This window comes from Daucus carota, chromosome 8, assembly GCF_001625215.2.
Source record: "Daucus carota subsp. sativus chromosome 8, DH1 v3.0, whole genome shotgun sequence".
Classification (NCBI taxonomy): domain Eukaryota; kingdom Viridiplantae; phylum Streptophyta; class Magnoliopsida; order Apiales; family Apiaceae; genus Daucus; species Daucus carota.
Genome location: NC_030388.2, coordinates 15,269,577 through 15,289,687, shown reverse-complemented (window position 1 = coordinate 15,289,687; position 20,111 = coordinate 15,269,577). Strand labels below are relative to the sequence as shown.

The window sequence follows — 20,111 nt, the reverse complement described above, 5'->3', positions numbered from 1 at the left end:
GCTCCAGCAGCAGCAGGAATGGATGATGAATGAAGTTGAGGAGGCCGAGGCTGGTGGGGGAAACAATGCTGGTTCGGTGGCTGGTGGCAACGATGGTCATGCAGCTCTCGAGGACATCGACTAGCTCATGACGTTTCATTTCCCTTGGGCCATTGTTTGGGCCTTGTTATTTTGCTCAGTTTCTTTCAGTCTGTTTATTCGCTAGTTTTTTTTTATGCTTAAATTTTCAAACTCTGGTTTGTATAATTTTGGATTTTGGGCTTAGCCCGGAGGGGGGTTTGTTTTAACCCTTTCTGTATTTTTAATGGATGAATGCTTGCTTATCAAAAAAAAACCGTAACTAAAAGATATCATGTGATGGATAGATCAAAATATCTGTTGATAGAAAAATATTAATCATTCATATGGCATGGGCTTAGATGAAGCTTCAATAGAGAACTGTAATTAAAAGATATCATTTGATGGAGAAAATGAATTACCTTCTTCAATAGTGATTGAAGCTTCAATGACTATTGAAGAAGGTAATTCATTTTCTTTTTGTCATTTCTCTGACTTTTTTCTATATATATCTTTTATTCTCTTACCTACAATATATATCGGTTATTGGATAAATAATTAAAGATTTACAAGAAAAACTCAGTTTTCGAAATATGTTGATTTGTTTCACAATCGCATGTAAAGTATTAATATATTTTTAGTATAGTAAGATTATTTAGTTGTATTATGTTTTTAAATACACACACACATGGAAAAAAGATAAAGTATTGTCATAAATATGAATTATAATATAATTATATTTTGTTTTATATCTTTAAAAATATACTTTTTAATTGAATATATACACTTCATTAAAATTTTGGAAGATGTTAATAATTTTTAAGTAATAACATTTCTAAAAAGATTAAATATAATTATAAATTTACTCAAAACATCCAAAATCAATAATTCCTGTATTATCATCAAGTGGAGTCTCAAACTCAATTCTTATGGGTGACTTTGAGCCTATGAGTTAAAATTAATGTAATAGCATGAGTTAAAATTAATGTAATAGCATGAGTAAGTAATTAAAAACTCTAAAATTAATTAAAATAACTAGATATGCGATCCATATATCATGAATAAGATAAAATAAATCTATCTTATAATTTTAGAGAATGCCTATAAATCAAGATATCTGGCCAAAATTCGAGGGATGGAAAAGTCAAGAACTAATTCAACAACACTAATGTTGATTATTGGTGATCAACCATGTAGTACCAACCAATTGAATGCAATATTAGTGTCGATTTACATTATGACCATCTTTTTTTTTTAGCAAACATTATGACCATCTTATTTGCCATAAAGGCACTTACTAGCTAGGAGGAGATTTCTTATCTCATTATATATACTACTATATATACTACAAGAAAAACTATTAAAAGTCACCGTCAAAATCCGGTCGCTTTTGATCAAAAGCGACCGCAGAAAGTTGGTGGCTTTTAAGAGTGCAGCTTTTAATTTTTTCGGTAGCTTCTATATAAAAGTCAACGTCTGGTTGATCGCTTTTATAAAATTTTGGATTTTTCCAATTCACTTCTTATTTTGTTCAAATTTTGAATCTCCCGTCAAAACTAAATAAATACTACCAAAATTGGTGGAATTTGATAAGCCACCACTGCTGCTTCCATTCGCTTTTATATGGTAATTTCACCAAAAAAAAAATTTGTTTATTTTTTTAGCTTTTAATTGGTGACTTTTGGCCAATTTTCTTGTAGTGATAACATCGAGGCAGTTTCCTCAATTGAAGTTACATTTAAATTGAAAATTTGATTCTTTATTGAAAATAATATACCAAACTAATACTTAATAACAAGCCAAGTTAAACATGTAAGATCAATAAATATATATATATATATATATATATATATATATATAGTTGGGCTCAATGGAGACCAAAAACTTTGGAGTCCTTAGAGACTACAATATCTATCGTTAAAATAATCTGGCAATTAATCGACATGATTAAATATTCTTTGTCCTGCATTTCTTAGCCTGAATTTCTAGTAATCTATTAATAATAATTTACACTATTCTTGTCCTGCATTTCTAATAATGTGTTATTAATATTCTTGTCCTGCATTTCTTGTTTTATATAGTTTTAATTCAAAACTATCTTTATAATTTACACTATTCTTGTCATGCAATTCTAGTGATGTAATATTAATAATTTGTCCCACATATTAGTGATATATATAAGTATTATTTTGTCTTGCAACAAATTCAATTCGTTGAGGACAATGAATGCAAATTCAATTTGTTGCAGGACAATGACAATAAGTTCAGTGCCAATCATAGCAATGTCCAACTACATCTTTGTTTTGTATGCAATTATTATTTTTATTTTTTAGGATTTCGGTGATTGAACACCTATATTATGAAATTATGATTTTATGTTCTGCAGGATTTAGAAGTAGTGCTTCTTGTTCACCGATTTAGAAGTACATGACAGGATAGGGAGAGAAAAGGGATGTGCATGACAAATATCTGCAGCCTTTGGATGTGTAAGAAATGGATGGTTGTGATTAAATCTCTAAAGCCTCCAAAGAATATAGTCTCCATAGAACTTTCTTTTATATATATATATATATATATATATATATATATATATATATATATATATATATATATATATAGGGCTACTCTAGTGAGAACTTTAAATGGTGAGAACTAGATACTGGGCTTAAAATTAGGAACAAAATTAGGCCCATTAACATAACATTTTAAACATCGGTTTTAAAAAATAAAATCAAGTCCAACAAACCATTACCCACTCAAGCTGTTACTCGCAAATCACCCCCAAATTACAACAAACTCTCAACAACGGTGCTCAATCTGCGTGTTTTGCTGCTCATCGCTGCTTAGCGTTGCTCAGTTTGTTCTTGCAAGTGTTCGTAGACATTGTTCCTTTCACTATTCTAAACGATTCACTTCAAATTTGAGTAGTTATGTAAATAGATGCATCATTACGAATCACTGATGGTTAGACGCTTTGTTTTTTTTTGCAAATTTCGTGCTTAGATGAACAAAACATATCTCGAGCACTAAAAACGGTATGTGAGTCGTATATATAGTATGCATGTGTTTTTAGTTAGTTTTTGTGTAGTGCTTATCACTAAATCACTTGCAAAATTAATAAGTTTGTATTAATTTTTAGTTTTAACTGTATTGGAAGAAACTTGAATACGTGTTTAATTAAAAACTTTGCTTAGGGTTTTGTTTATGATTTAATCGGTTTAAGATGTGCAGAGCACTAATTATGTATTTGTAGTTTAGTGCTCAAAGGTTTTGTAATAGGCAGCGATATGTTTATTTGCTTCATGTGTTTGTCAAAATTTTTAATGATCTATTTTTGTTTTATGTGCTTTATTTGATCTTACTTAGTGTTTTAGGTGTTTTAGTTGTGATGTCTAGGTGTAATTTAAACTAGTGTGTTTAATAGCACGAATAATATACATGATCTGAAGATGGCTCTTAATTAGTACATTTAAAATTGGTACTCTGGCCTTTAGATTCTGAGGCAAGCACCCCCTTATTTTGCCAGAATGTTGTACCGCAAATTCCAATCTGGATGAAATATTGCTTTGGCATATTAGGTCAATTAGAAAGGAAGTAAATGATATAGCTGAAACAGCTAGAATGACACTGCTATACAGAGATTTTTCTGATATATTCCCATTTAAAAAGAAGAAAGTGATTTCCACAAGTATGCACAAAGCCGTTAAAATTATACACAAAGCACTTAATAAATTTATATTATCATAGTTACACTGATATGCACAAAGCACTTATTAGCATACACAAAGCACTTAAGTATACACAAAAAACACTTAGAGGTATAAAAAAAATACACTAATTTATAAAGTATACACAAAGCACTTAAAATTATACACAAAGCACTTTTTAACACGGATACTTTCAAGTATGGTGATAATTTTTGTTGAAAAAAGTGTTTCCTGATCATGTGCCTTCTTTTTAACACAGATTTTTTCTTTCAAGTATGGTAATGAGTTTAGCTTCTATATCCTTGAAAATGTGCATTATGCTTAGTTATAAACCCCATTTTGGCATCTCTATTGGTTTTTTCAAGAGCATCATAGGTATAAATGTTTGCTTTCGATACATTTCCTTTGGAATGTCAGAATAACTCTGCCGTAGAAGACACTAACTGGCTATGAAATTTTTATTTCTGTAAAGCCACTATGGTCATAGTTGCACTCATAGACTCATAATTTTCATGCTTATTTCCTGTTGGTCTATTTGTCCTCACTGTTAAGTATTGAAAGTTTTTTTATTCATCACGTGTCTTGTTTTCACTCAAAATACCTCAAGTACAGTAGCATCAGTTTTGAATGCCACAACTGATTGTTACTTGTTATATCTGTCTTTTTCTATGTTTTCTACCTATTTCACATGTGATTTCATATCCTTGACCTTTACTGATATTGATATTGGTCTCCAGTAACTTCTCACTATAAATTTCTCTAAAATTGATGTCTGTCTTATTTAACAAATAAATGATTGCTGCTATACGTACCTTCACTACTTGCTATGTGCTACCTTTACTACTTGCTATGTACACTGAGAAGTATACAAAAAGCACTTAATAAATAAATATTAAATACACAAGGAATCTAATCTGTTGTTATGTGCTACATGTGCGTGATTTTAAATGATATATTTTCTTGTATCAGGATCCAGTAGAAGGCAAAGAAAAAGATTAAAGAGAAAAAACTTTCCAACAACATCATCTTCCGCTCCATGCAATATCGAAGATGATGGTCATGAAAACGTTACTCAAACGATGAGGAATATTCCAACATTCAGTGATGATGACAACTTTGAAACACCAGTATTAAAAACAAAATCAAAGCCCTATACTACAAACCACTAAAAATTGTACAGAAATTATTAAGATAAAAAAACTGCTGGACTAAAAACAATGACTAAATCTTGACATTATCATCAAATATTGTCTTTACAGAGTCTTAGAAAATCATGCTATAATTTCCTAAATGATATTACAGAGTCTTCATTTAAAAAATTGAGAAAAGTAATAAAGTATTTCAACTTAATCTTCATCACTCCCATCACGGCCTTGTTTCTTTCTCCTGCTCCTGTGAGCCTCCGTGGCCTTGTTGTCCTTGGCCCTCCTGAAATCCACACCGGCCTTGTTGTCCTTGGCCCTGCTCCTGTGCCAAGTGCGGACATGCCATTTCAAGTTGCCCAGCTCCATTCGTCACCACAAAGATCTTAATTGCCTTGGAATCGAAGAAGATAGTTGACATGCCTACCTTAACCAACACATTAATCAAGATCACCCAAATAAATACATTTATAAACATCGACATATCAAATGAGAATGAAATGAACATACCTGTGTGATGTTAGAAAAGGAAATGGTAACATCAAAATCTTCGAGCGGCCTAAAGTCACTAGGTTTAACCTCACAGAGCTCACCAAACTCATTTGATTCAACAGGATTATGCCTTAAGATATTGATATTGTTCTCTGATTCACCACCTCCGAAAGGCAAATGCCACCGAAAACACACAAAGCCCTAAATAAGTACACAAAGCATTTATTCTGTTGTTATGTTGAATTAAAGCCTTTATTAAATGCACAAAGCACGTACTAGTATACAAAAAGCACTTAAGTATACACAAAAAATCACTTAGAAGTATAAAAATACACATAAGTATAAAATATGCACAAAGCACTTAAAAGTATACACAAAGAACTTAATAAAAATTCCTTGAACACTGTGGCAAACTTCAAGGAATTATGAAAAATTCACCTCCTTCTTCATCTTCTTTCTAAACCCACCACCACCACCTTCTCCGGCCACCACCATCTTCGGCAATCACCTGAAAATCACCACTATCAAATAAAAAATCACCACCAGAAAACGAGAAATCACTGCCGGCAACCGAAAAATCACTATCGACAACCGAAAATCACCACAACCTGCCACTATTTCTTCCCAGCTACCAAACGTCCATTAACCCCGACCACAAACATAATAACAAAAATCACTATATTTAAGTATGAATCACCAGAACTCAACTATCAAATTCATCACATCCAGAATTGTATCTGCCCACGAATCCGGCCACCAACCCCATTCATCAGCTCCGATCACCAGCATCGTACCAAAAATCACCAAATTTAGTTATAAAACACTACAATTAAACAAAACCACCACATCACCTCCAACACCACCGTCTACAGATCCGCAATATCTAACAAATCATCAACTACAACCCAAAATCACCTGAAAATGAACGTATATCAATAAAAATTGAGAAAATACCAAATTTACAAAAAATAATTAGGGGAAGAAGCCGGAAATGAGATTCCTGAAGCTAAAGCAGATCCATCAGTCGATAAAAATGGTACTAACTTTACTGAAGCTGAATCTATAGAATTTGCTGGAAAATCGTGAAACATCGACGAATAGAAGCTACAAAATAGACGACCGGCGATGGGGTTGGGCAACGAATGGGCGATGGAGGTGAGAGATAGAGGTATGTGGATGACGAAGATGGGTGATAACTTTATGTGGGTATGTATATGTCGTATGTATATTAGAGAGAGAAAGGGGGGAAGCTAAGCCGACGGCGGCGGTTGGGGCGGCGGTGGAGGTGTTAGGGTAGCTACGGTGGGGATGGGTGGAGAGAACGAAGGCAGTCGGGTGAGAAAAATGGGGGATTAAAATAAACTGTATTATAAATCGTGTGGTTAAGATTAAATTTAGATATAAAAAAGAAGTGGCTGTGATTGGTTCTCAGTTCTCACAATAAGGTGGGTTCTCATTTGAGCACTTGCCTATATATATATATATATATATATATATAATATCCCTTATGAATTAGATTTGATTGATTTTTTGATAAATCATAATTTATATTATGATTATAAAATCAACGGTGATTAAGAGGGTTTCTCGGTTTTCTTGATAAGCTGAGTTTCCTTAGGATCTTCCTCCTATATAATTTTGATCTTTTACTATTAATACGGACACGAGCGACATATTTATAAAAATATAATATTATTATATTAGTCGGGCGGTCGGTACTTGGGCCGGAGTACGGGGATGTCTATATAACCAATTATTTTTAATAACTAAAATCTTCAAAAATAACGTCGAGCGACATAGTAATTGCCTTTTTAACCCAAAACCATTATCCTTTTTAGATTTTCTAACTAAAAAAATCGAGCTTTTAAAATTAACATGGGCGACATATATATAAAATATAATATCATTATATTTAATTACTAAAATAACATGTGATATTATTCAACCAAAATACATATATAAAATTATTTTAAAATGCTATAATGATCTCACATTAAAAGAAATATTACAAATTTATAATATACTATCGGTTAGTTGAGTTTGGTGAACCGGTTAGTATTCGACCTACAGAGCTCTTGAATTTATAACATGTTATAGTATAGGTTTTTATTATCTATTAAACCAAAATATTAAATTTAGGTTGATATTTGGTTTCATGCGTCTCTTTAACCTATAAATATTTTTATACCATATTATTAATTATTAATAACCAAGTTTTAAAAGGTTGATTGATTAGTTATATTTGAGTTTACAGGTCTTCTTATAAATTATAACATGTAGAAAATATATTTTAACATTCTCATTAAAATATATATGTTCGATATAATTTTTAATTAGCCATTTGATGGACTTAACTATAAAAAATTTATCAACTGGTAAATAAAATATTTATTTAACCACATTATTCTATCATGATTTTATTTTTAAAATAAAATTAATTAAATTTAAACTATATACGATAAAATAACAAATATGTTAACGGCCGTGTATTGCACGGGTTATAAGCTAGTTATAACTAATAACTAGGCTAACAATAATGAAGTATTGGTGTGAGCAGCTAATGATGAGTTGAAGCCGGTCATGTTCCAAATGCTTCAGACTATTGGACAATTCAGTGGGATGCCTACCGAGGATCCTCACCTTCATCTTCGTCTATTCATGGAGATCAGTGATTCTTTCAAATTTCAAGGAGTAACTGAAGATGCCTTGCGCTTGAAATTATTCTTTTATTCTGTGCGAGACAGAGCTAGAACCTGGCTAAATTCTTTACCGGCAGGATCAGTCACAAATGGAATGATTTGACAGAAAAGTTCTTGAGCAAGTATTTTCCTCCCAATATGAATGCAAAGCTCCGGAATGAGATCAATTCTTTTCAAAAGCAGAATGATGAATCTTTGTATGATGCATGGGAGAGATTTAAAGAATTACTCAGGAAATGTCCTCATTATGGTATTCTTCATTGCATTCAGATGGAGACTTTTTATAATGGTCTCAATGCTCAAACAAAGATGGTGGTGGATGCATCATCAAATGGGGCTCTTCTCTCTAAGTCCTATAATCAGGCTTATGAAAAATTCTTGAAACAATTGCTACCAACAACTATAAGTGGTCATCTTCTTGAGCTCAAACAGGGAAAAAGGTAGCTGGAATCTATGATGTGGACTCTATAACTTCGATGAAGGCTCAACTAGCATCTATGGAGCATATGCTCAAGGATCTGAGCATGGGCAGTAATCAATCTAAGGAGTAATGCCTCAGTTCACAGATTAATCAAACCAAGAATATTTCTTGTGTATTTTGCGGTGAGGCTCATACTTACGATAGTTGTCCTTCAAATCCAGAATCTGTCTTTTACATGGGAAATCAAAACAAGGGTGGCCCTTACTCGAATACTTACAATCAGTCATGGAGGCAACATCCTAATTTTTCTTGGAGCAATCAAGGGGCAAATTCTGGAACTTCAAATGGCAACGTAAAGTCCAATTATCCACCCGGATTTTCTTAACAAGCACCTCAGTCTAAGTCACTTGAAAATATGTTGAAGGAGTACATCATCAAGAATGAAGCTAGTAGATCTCAGACTGAAGCTCTGGTCCAAAGTCAAGCGGCATCCTTAAGAAACTTGGAGAATCAAGTTGGGCAACTAGCTAATGAACTAAGGAATCGACCACGTGGCACTCTCCCTAGCGATACCGAAAAGCCTATTGGTGTTGGGAATGAGCATTGTAAAGCCATGACATTCAAAAGCGGAAAAGTTTTGGGGAACACTGTTATTGATGCCAAACATGATGATTCTGTTGAACCTAGTGGAAATGAGAAAATTTCTGACAACAAAGAAAACGAGAATGACAAGGTATCTCCACCAAAGTCTTCTTCAGAGAAACCTCCATTTCCACAACCTCCATTTCTCCAACGATTTCAAAAGCAAAAACAGGATGTTTAGTTCAAGAAATTTCTTGATGTTTTGAAACAGCTCCACATCAATATTCCTCTTGTAGAAGCTCTTGAGCAGATGCCCAACTATGTGAAATTCATGAAGGACATTCTTACGAAGAAGAGAAGGTTGGGGGAGTTTGAAACTATAGCTCTAACAAAGGAGTGTAGCTCATTCTTGCAACATAAATTACCTACAAAAATGAAAGATCCAGGGAGTTTCACTATTCCTTGCACTATTGGTGACTCTTATTGTGGAATGGCATTATGTGATTTGGGGGCTAGCATAAACTTGATGCCTATGTCGGTGTTCAAAAAATTGGGGATTGGAGAAGTTCGGCCTACTACTGTCGCTCTTCAACTAGCTGATAGATCTCTTGCTCATCCAGAGGAAAAGATTGAAGATGTTTTGGTCAAGGTAGACAAGTTCATATTTCCTGCTGATTTCATCGTGTTGGATAATGAGGCTGATCGAGAGGTTCCCATTATCTTGGGAAGACCATTTATTGCTACAGGAAGAACTCTCATCGAGGTGCAAAACGATGAGCTAACTATGAGGGTTCAAGATGAAAAGGTGACTTTTAATTTCTTTAAAACAATAAAATATTCTGATGATGTAGAAGATTGCTCAGCTATCACTTTATTTGATGAGCTAATTTCTGATAAATTAGACTCTAATTTTTCTCACGATCCTTTGGAGCAATTAATATTAGATGCTTCTCAAGAGGGATATGATAATGTTGAACTCTTAGCTTGGTTGGATGCAAATTCACAAGTTACAAGAACTAGGGGACGCTTTGAGTCATTGGATCTGTCGTCAAGGGAGTTCAAGACTCCTAAGCCATCAATTGATGAACCACCAGAGTTAGAACTAAAGGCTCTTCCTTATGAAATATGCTTATTTGGGACCTTCTTCCACTTTGTCTATTATTATCTCTGCTGAATTATCTATTGCCCAAGAAGAGAAATTGGTAGAGCTTCTGAAGAATCACAAGAAAGCTATTGGGTGGAGTATTGCAGATATCAAAGGTATTAGCCCTTCTATTTGCATGCATAAAATCTTGTTAGAAGATGGTGCCAAAGGTTCAATTGAAGGTCAGCGCTAATTGAATCCTATTATGAAGGAAGTGGTGAAGAAAGATGTAATTAAGTGGTTAGATGCTGGAATTATTTATCCGATCTCGGATAGTGCATGGGTGAGCCTAGTTCAGTGTGTGCCTAAGAAGGGTGGAATCACGGAGATAAAAAATGAAAATAATGAATTAATCCCTACGAGAACAGTCACCGGTTGGAGAATTTGCATTGATTATCGGAAGCTGAACAAAGCCACTAGAAAAGATCACTTTCCATTACTCTTTGTTGATCAGATGTTGGATAGACTAGCTGGACGAGAGTACTACTGTTTTCTTGATGGGTACTCTGGCTATAATCAGATAACAGTTGCTCCCGAAGATCAACACAAGACTACTTTCACTTGTCCTTATGGTACTTTTGCCTTCAGAAGGGTGTCATTCGGGCTATGTAATGCCCCTCCAACTTTTCAAAGATCTTTGATGGCTATTTTCTCAGACATGGTTGGTGACTTTCTAGAGGTATTCATGGATGATTTCTCAGTATTTGGGGATTCTTTTGATAATTGTCTTTATAACTTGGGTAAGGTTTTGGAGCAATGTGAATACACCAATCTTGTACTCAATTAGAAAAAATGTCACTTTATGGTGAAGGAAGGAATCGTGTTGGGGCACAAAGTTTCAATGAAGGGAATCGAAGTTGATAAGGCGAAGATTGAAGTCATTGAGAAGTTACCTCCACCTTCCTCTGTTAAGAGCATTCGAAGTTTTCTTGGGCATGCAGGTTTCTACAGACGATTCAATAAAGACTTCTCCAAAATTTCTAAGCCGCTTTGCAAATTATTGGAGAATGATACTCCTTTTCTGTTTGACGAGGCATGTACAAAGGCTTTCGAGGAATTAAAGCGAAGGTTGATTTCTGCACCTATTATCATTGCACCAGATTGGAGCTTACCATTTGAATTAATGTGTGATGCTAGTGATTATGCGGTAGGAGCAGTCATGGGTCAAAGAAAGAACAAGGTATTTCATCCTATATACTATGCAAGTCGTACTTTGACTGGAGCTCAATTGAATTACACGGTGACTGAAAAAGAGCTTCTTGCCGTAGTATTTGCCTTTCACAAGTTTCGCTCTTATCTGGTTGGCACGAAAGTGATCGTCTTCACTGACCATTCGGCAATAAAGTATTTAATTGCAAAGAAAGATGCAAAGCCTCGGTTGGTTCGGTGGGTGCTTCTACTTCAAGAGTTTGATATCGAGATACAAGATAGAAAAGGTGTAGAAAATCAAGTGGCTGACCATTTATCGAGAATGGAGTACATTGATGAATCTTCCTTGATGATTCCTATCAGAGAGACATTTTCAGATGAGCAAATGTTTAATGTGCAACTCTCTGATTTTACACCATGGTATGCTGATTTTGCTAATTATTTAGCTATTGGATTGATGCCACCAGATCTATCTAGCCAATAAAGGAAGAAATTCTTACATGACATGAAATCTTATTTTTGGGATGAGCCTTATTTGTTCAAACAAGGTTCTAATCAGATGATAAGAAGATGTGTTCCTGACTATGAGGTAGAAGATATTCTTTTCCACTGCCATTCATATCCTACTAGTGCTGATCACATCTAAACGCACAGCTGCAAAGGTATTGCAATCTGGGTTTTTTTTTGCCTTCTTTATTTAAGGATGCTCATGCCTATGTTTTTAGATGTGATCGTTGTCAAAGAGTTGGAAATATATCAAGAAGGAATGAGATGCCTTTGACAAATATTCTTGAGGTAGAGTTGTTTGATGTGTGGGGAATTGATTTCATGGGTCTGTTCCCTCCTTCTTACAAAAATGAATACATCTTGGTGGCTGTTGATTATGTCTCCAAATGGGTGGAAGCTGATGCGTATCCCACTAATGATGCCAAGGTTGTCGTCAAGTTATTGGACAAACATATCTTCACTCGCTTTGGAACTCCACGAGCAATCATCAGTGATGAATGTACGCACTTTGTGAATAAATTGTTGTCCAATGCATTGGCTAAGTATAATGTGAGACACAAAGTGGCCACAACCTATGATCCTCAAACTAATGGGCAAGCTGAGTTGTCCAATAGAGAAATCAAGGGTATTCTTCAGAAGGTTGTGAATCCGAACCGTAAGGACTGGTCTACAAGATTAGATGAGGCTCTTTGGGCATATCGTACTGCATACAAAACTCCGTTGGGTGTGTCTCCGTATCACTTAGTTTTTGGGAAGGCATGTCATTTACCAGTTGAGCTTGAACACAAAGCTTATTGGGCTCTAAAAAATTTAAATTTTGACATGCAACTGGACGGTGAAAAGAGAATGTTACAGCTTGATGAGTTAGAGGAACTCAGATTTTTCTCTTATGAGAATGATAAGCTCTACAAGGAGAAGACAAAGAAATGGCATGATAAAAACATTCAATCTCGAGTGTTTGAGGCGGGGCAACAAATCTTATTATTCAACTCCAGGCTAAAATTATTTCCCGGTAAGTTGAAATCTAGGTGGTCTGGACCCTTTACTATCATCAAGGTGTACCCCTATGGAGCTGTGGAATTGCGCGATAATCAAGGGGGTGAATTCAAAGTGAACGGACAAAGGTTGAAACATTACTGGGGAGGTCGAGTTGCTCGTGACAAGACCTCTGTTCATTTAATGGAGCTTTGAAAAGAAGTTACGTCTAGCCAAAGACGTTAAAGAAAAGCGCTTCTTGGGAGGTAACTCAAGGTCTCTGTAAGTTAATTATATTATATAATATATTTTTGTAATTTTGTTTTTAGGAATTCCAAATTTTATTTCATTTTTTTTACTCCCACATGATGCCTTGATGAATTTTTATGAAGTGTTTCAGGTAATTTGTAGCTGAGAGAATAATTTAATTAAGACACTCAGTGTTTTATTTAAATTTTGCTGGAAAAAAAGAAATTTGTAAAAAAAGATAGCTGGATGTATATTTTTGAAAAGCAACAGTAGGTATAAACCAGCGTTTTATTTCTTCTGTTCCGCAGAATATACTGAGTTCTCGAGTGCGGAAAAAAAGTCGAGCGTGGGTATCAAACTCCCAAGCTTCACCTTCAAGGTGTCCAAGCTTTAATATGACACTTCCAACCACTGGACTATCAATTCAACTGTGTTAACAACCGGATAGCAATTCTAATAATGTGAAACAGTTGCTAGCTCTGATAGGATCATATGAAGCGGCTAATCAGGGAGCTTTCTTTTCTATTGTATTTCTTTTGCAATATTATAATTAATAATAATATTAATACATTATATTATATATTTATATTATTCATTGGGGACAATGAACCACTTAAGTGTGGGGAGGGGTCTTCACCAAAAAAAAAAAATAATAATAATAATATATTTTGAATTAGATATATAATTTTTTGTTTTGTTTTTATTTTGCCTTGACTCATATTAGTTGCATTAATTGTAGAGCATGTAGATGCATTTTTTTTAGTAGACCACTTTTTATTTTTTTATTTTAATTTTTTTAGGTGCATTTTTATAATTCCATGAAAGTTTGTTATACCATATTGACATCCTATGATGATTTATTTTGCATAATGTCTTGGTTGTAATCTTGATAATATGTGATGTTGTGCATGCTTAGAAGTTGTTTGTGCGGAAATTCTAAAGACACTGTATAATGCTCTAGAGACAAGATTTTAGACTAGCTTATTTCTTGAGTTTTAGCTATGAGTCGGGCGTAGAATTTTGACTATTCCCTTTTGAGCTTAGAGTCTATAATTCTTAAGTAAGGGTGAACTTTGGGATATACATGCCTTTCTAGAAAAAAAAAATAGAAAGAAAAATTTGAAAAAAGATTGTAGTAGCAATAAAGTTCACGAAAAAAAATGATGGTATAATTGACTAGGTTGGGCTCATTAATACTCGAGTAATTAAGTCTGAGGGGACTTGTGCCTAGTAACCCAAAGCCTTTATGGTTTGGGATTGCTGACCCAACACTCGCTAAATGGGTATTAGTGCATAAATCTTTAGGGATCTCAACCATTGCACGGTCAAATAAGCCACCTAAATTGCATGTGTGAACAATTTGGTTGGTGAAGTCTTATGATGGTCGTAACTCACTCACCCTGAGAAGCGTCCCGACCTTAGACCGAGCACATACACACCAAATAATAGGTACTGAAAAAAATATATGAGAGGCATGGAAGTTCCTTGGTGACCCTAAGCGAGAGTTGACTCCAATGTAACGGAGTGTTTAAGCATTATTCTGATTAACGACTCATGGTTAAGACTCTGTTGAAGTTTGTTGGTCTCTATTTGTTTCACTAGAGAGCATTTTGAACACACACACGATGCACTCCGCGCTTGCATTGAAAGAGTAGCATGACTAATATGTGAGATAGATGAATACCTTGACTGTTGCATTTTCTGAGGATTATATGTTAACAAGGTTGATACTTGCATGATTGGAATTGTGATATATTCATTTAGTTTGCATTCATGTATGTGGCATATTTGGGACTTGGCACAAAAATAATGGATTTTGTGGGTATATTCACTATAAACCCTCACGAGACCTTACTCGTCCACTAGAGTTGTCTAGGGGTTTAAAGGTCTTGTTGCATATGCCAAATGCAACCGTGATCACCTACGGAAGTGGTACTAGTTAGTTTAGACATTTTTTCTTTGCCCGAGGACGTGCAAAATGCTAAGTGTGGGGATGTGATAAGCGTGCATTTTATCTTAATATTGTCCCTGTATTTTAGTTATTTTGTAATTAATTGGATTTTTATTTAATAAATATTAATGTTTTATTGTAGGATGCAAGGAATTCTAATTAGATATGGATTGTAGTTTAAATGGCAAGGATTGGTGATTAATTTGAATAAAATTCGGATTTTGAAGCTAGCTGCGCAGCAATATTCACTGTTTGGGTAATATCTGGAGTTCTGTAAGTCCAAATTAAGTGATTCAAGAGCCCACGCGAAGCTTGGAACAAGGCCTTTAATTCAGAAGTGGTCTTGAAATTTTATCCCAGCCGCATCAGCCCAGAATAAGAGTCCAAAATAAAGCTACGAATTTCCTCTTTTGGAATTCTATTCTGATTCGGAAATCTCCTTGTATTTTCATTAATTCATTAAAAATACTTTTAAAATAGATATTAGGGTTTAGTATTCAGACCTGATTAGTGATACACGGTACGAGATAGAGAGGAGGCACAAGCATAGAGAGAAAGAAGAAGCGAGACGGAAAAGATTTCAGTCATTGAAGACATTCAGTGGATTTGTTTCTTCATCTCTTTGTTTAGAATTCTCTCCTTAACTCTTGTTATCATGAACATGTGTTTCTTATTCTTAGTTGATTTTGATACTTTCAGTATGAACTAATTGTATAAAGTTGGGATTCTTATGGAACCCTAGCATGAGGATTTTGGTGTTTTGTTAAAGAGTATTGTATGCGATTTTGTGGTTTACTCATTCAAGTGGTTTTCAAGTTAATACTTGCTGTTGTCTGATCAAATCTAGTGGGTTATTGAGTTAATTATAATACTGAGAGGGTTATGATTAATTGACACAAAACTTGAATGGTGCATGATTATATCTCTGAATTATAATTTAGTTACGGTATAGACATATATTGTGACCATGCATAGTTTTGTGAATTGATGCTTAATTGGATTCCGAATAATAAATTGGCATAGACATATGTTAGTTTATTTGTAGGAATTATACCATAATGATTTCGAGAAAAGCCTATGACCGTTGAATTCTAGCTAGTAAATTGTGATTTGCTGCAATATTTCGCGACTCGTTTACGGATATTCTTGTGTTAGGGGGAAGTAATTATCCTGACTTATCTTCTCATATTTGAAACTCATTAATCTCTTTAGTATAATTTTAGTTGGTTAATTTAGTTTTAGTATAAAAACCATCACCGATTTATTGTGTGTTCGATAACTAGACTGTTAGATATTATTTGTGATAGATCCATTTAAATAGTCCTTGAGGAATGATATCTGGTATTTATTACTATATTACTTGTTTGCGATTGTGTATACTTGCACATCAGTATTTTACGCAACAAGTTTTTGGCACAAGACTCACAAATACAATGCACAGTAATATGACTTACCCGAATGCTTACCTTGGCACCACTTGTGTGCCTTGGCAAAATATTGCACTTCTACTTAGTGCCTTCACCTAAACTGAATCTTACTAACTTATGTGACTTAAATCTAATTCCCAAACTCATCAGGAGGTCAAGGCCTCACTCGTGACGCAGTCAGATGCAATGCACCCTTAATTACTTGGTTCCTAAATGGGACTCTAATGGTGTCACTTGGATGTTTTGGTGGAAATAAGGTATCTCCACCTAAGGCATTCACTCCAATCCAATTCTCAAAGTTTGATAGGACTATAAACTAACTCTATTAGGTGATATGACTCAAAGGCCTCATTTGCAAGGACCTTTAAAACCCAATGTCCCAACTGGACTCCCCTGCTTAGACACTTTGGCACCCCTTGGAGTGCCTTGGCAGAAACATAGGTTCCCACATTGTACCTTGGTTAAATTTTGACTCCTATGGCTTCTTAAGACTTAAAGCTAACTTTTTCAATTGGTTTGATACCAAGGCTTTACTCAGGCCTCTCTAGGCCTCCATGTCAAGTTGACATAGAACTGCCTACGCCTGCTAACCACACGACCCTGTTTTTACCAACTTAAAACTTAATTATCTAATTCAATTATCCATTTTAATGAATTTTTAAGCTTCCTAAGACTCCATTAAACTTATTTAAACTAAGGCCCCATGAAGGCCTAACCTATGACATAGTTTTTATTAACCAAAAGTCAAATTTACCTCAAGTGCCCTGTTCTGAGCTACTCTCTAAAATGTGTGTGTGCAACTAGCTAAATGGAGGTTTTTATTGATTCTAAAGCTACTGGAGGTATGTACAAACCTAGTCCCAACTCCCCTGAGCTCAGGACTACCAAGTCCTTACTAAAACACACCTAAAAAGATCTAAACTTATGGTACACAATTCTGCCCTGCTATGACCAAAGTGTCTCTTTTCACCTTAACTCCCTTCAATACACCAAAATTAACCAACAACCAACCAAAGAAAGCCCTAAACTACACTAACATATACTGACTAACATCACATGAAGTCCATTTGCAATAAACTAAGCATGAAAATCAGTTGTAGAGATAAGCAAGGCAACACATTACAAGACAAGCCACCACTTAGCATTTTAAAGCAAAAATTCGAAGCAAATAAGCATGATAAATCCGTGATACCTACTGACCATAATCTCATATCACCATATATAGTCTAAAATAGCATTTTATCACAAGAACCATGGCATGCAACTCATAAAAATCACATAACAAGGCTCAAGAACATGATTCACGGCATTTTGTCTCGGTTCTTTTTATATACCAACATGCAATGACTAAAGCTTATATACAAGCATTATAACATGTTAAATCATCAAAGATACAAGGCATGCAAGGGCTGAAGATTTTTAAAACTTCATTTTTTTAACCATCAAAACTTTTGAACAAGCAAGAATCACAACGAAAACTCATGAAACCTTCAAGGGCATTATACATATACATTCGGATCCTCTGAAATCATTGCCAAATGTGATGAAAAATGAGTGTGACTTGTCATAATAGAAGTGTAGCACCTCTCCAAGATCACATCATGTCCATTCTTTAAGCCATTTAGTCGAAACCTTGGGTTCACAAGAACTAAGGCTTCAAAACTTCGGCTTCAACCACATGCAACATAAAAACTAACCTCAAAATGATGGCACTTCACTAGATGATGAAGATCTTGGCTTGTCAAGCTTGATAAGATGAAGAAGATGAAAGAAAATGGTGGAGAATGAGGAGGGTTTGGGGTTCGGCCGAGAGTGGTGAGGGAGAGGAGAGGAGAGAGTGTTTGGGTGGGTGTGGTGTGTAAAATGAGAGTGCTTGAGAGTTTTGATGCATTGACTTGTCTAAAAAATGTGAGTGGAATGTAGAATTCACACTATGGTCCTTCTTGCTAATAGAAACAAAATTGCATGCAAGGTTAAAGAGGTAAAGTAGCAAGTTAGTGGGGTTGGAATTTACAGTCTTAGCCTTGGACCCTTTAATAAGCAAAAATGCATGCAAGTTCATTCTAGTAATCTACAAATTAATAAAAGTATGAATAAAAAGAATGGATTTTAGTAAATAAGGTATAATTCCATAAATCACAAAATTAATATTATAAATACTATGAGAATTTAGAAGTTTTATAAAATTATTTTCAAAAATTTTGAACAAGAAATTATTTTAAAAGAAATTTCTATAATCAGGACTCTATTATACAAGTCACACAAATATAATTTAAAATTCTAAATCACACAAGAAATTGCAAGCGATTTGATTCTAGGCCACAAGTATAATTTTATCGCCTACTCGCAATTAACAGAATATCGCTAGTTCATGATAATCTCAATTTTCATAAAATCGCGTAGCGACAACTATCACAATTATTATCTAATCGCAATAACTCATATATTAATCAATCGCATAGCGAAATTTACTCGCATACAATTAAGTAAGCGCTTATAGTCATTCTAACGATATCCGCAAAGCCACACAATGAAGAATATATCAGATTCACATAATTTCTGACATTTAAGATACGAAAATTTCATATAGCACAAAACAAAATATCATATTATATTGATATAAATATCGAATAGTTATAGGCGTTACAATTAATCCTGATTTTGACCGCCTAGACTGTTTTTGCCGATTTTGACTAATATCCTGAAACCCCGTCTAATTTTCACCTAGCCCCCCCCCCCCCCCGGAGCGATTCGCCTCCGCCTAGCGCCTAGGCGCCGAGTAGACCGATTTTTAGAACATTGATTGTACCTACCCATATATCTTTTCTTCTCACTTAGCCTAGTAAACTTCTCCGTTAAGTCTTTATCATTTAACAATATTACATGGTCCATCTTGTAAATATATGAAAAAACAGGGTATTTGTAATTGAGCATGGCACTAGAATTCTTACCTTCATCTTCGAAGTCACTCACAAAATCTAGCATATCACATTTATCTTGATCTACTGGGATAAAGACTGTATATAACCTTCACTTGAACCTTAAACACTAGCAATCATCTTCCATATGCAACCATATAATACAAACACAAATTAACCGAAATTATAAGAACACTAATCAGTCGATACACATACAACACAAATCATAAACCCTAATTATCAATATCATTACATTTGCCAACCTAACTACAATATTTCACCGATATGAATTGAAGCTAATCGAATTCATAAACCCTAATTACAAGATGTGTACATAAATCATATGATTAGAGGAAGAATAGAAGATGAACTTATCCTATGAATATAAGAGCAACGATTAGAATGAGTGCAACGAGTGGTCGCTAGTTTAGGGTTTTAGGGCAACAGGCGAACGAGGTGTTTTTTTGATTATTTTTATCATGATTTAATGGATTATTGATTTTATTGTTATTTTTCTATAATTTACATGTGGCAAGTAGGTGGAGTAGTGATATCTCAAACATCATCCATGCCATATTCTAACTTAATCATAGTTAAAATTTGAGATTATTGCACTTTGTACCCTTGGACTTTGGGTCATTAGCAAATGAGTACACACACTTTGAAACGTGGCAATTCGTATCCCAAAGTT

At 34.5% G+C, this 20,111-nt stretch overlaps 2 protein-coding genes and 1 non-coding gene across 3 annotated transcripts; 1 reads left to right on the top strand and 2 right to left on the bottom strand.

Annotated features, from left to right (window-relative positions):
- Positions 1-5,129: 5,129 nt before the first annotated feature.
- LOC135148486 (vicilin Cor a 11.0101-like) lies at positions 5,130-5,893 on the bottom strand. The gene is made up of 3 exons (XM_064083725.1): positions 5,837-5,893; positions 5,417-5,599; positions 5,130-5,333 (listed from the first exon to the last, which is right to left on the bottom strand). The coding sequence occupies exons 1-3, from the start codon at positions 5,891-5,893 to the stop codon at positions 5,130-5,132; spliced, it is 444 nt and encodes a 147-aa protein (XP_063939795.1).
- Positions 5,894-8,235: 2,342 nt separating this feature from the next.
- Positions 8,236-10,274, top strand: LOC108198185 (uncharacterized). The gene is made up of 4 exons (XM_017365953.2): positions 8,236-8,537; positions 8,723-8,870; positions 8,943-9,251; positions 9,372-10,274. Exons 1-4 carry the CDS (start codon positions 8,236-8,238, stop codon positions 10,272-10,274), a joined length of 1,662 nt encoding a protein of 553 aa, XP_017221442.2.
- On the bottom strand, positions 8,245-8,351 carry LOC135148560 (small nucleolar RNA R71). Its single transcript, XR_010286640.1, has one exon. It is a non-coding gene; the product is annotated as a small nucleolar RNA R71 (small nucleolar RNA).
- Positions 10,275-20,111: the final 9,837 nt, after the last annotated feature.

What these genes read in the sequence shown, in the direction of transcription:
- LOC108198185 (XM_017365953.2), top strand. Translation starts at nt 8,236, where the DNA reads ATGAATGCAAAGCTCCGGAATGAGATCAATTCTTTTCAAAAGCAGAAT. An exon ending in GAGCTCAAACAGGGAAAAAG is followed by an intron (nt 8,538 to 8,722) that starts GTAGCTGGAATC and finishes TACTTACGATAG; the next exon opens with TTGTCCTTCAAATCCAGAAT. An exon ending in AAGAAAACGAGAATGACAAG is followed by an intron (nt 9,252 to 9,371) that starts GTATCTCCACCA and finishes GTTTTGAAACAG; the next exon opens with CTCCACATCAATATTCCTCT.
- LOC135148486 (XM_064083725.1), bottom strand. Translation starts at nt 5,893, where the DNA reads ATGGTGGTGGCCGGAGAAGGTGGTGGTGGTGGGTTTAGAAAGAAGATG. An exon ending in GAAAGAAGATGAAGAAGGAG is followed by an intron (nt 5,600 to 5,836) that starts GTGAATTTTTCA and finishes GTACTTATTTAG; the next exon opens with GGCTTTGTGTGTTTTCGGTG. An exon ending in CCTTTTCTAACATCACACAG is followed by an intron (nt 5,334 to 5,416) that starts GTATGTTCATTT and finishes GTGTTGGTTAAG; the next exon opens with GTAGGCATGTCAACTATCTT.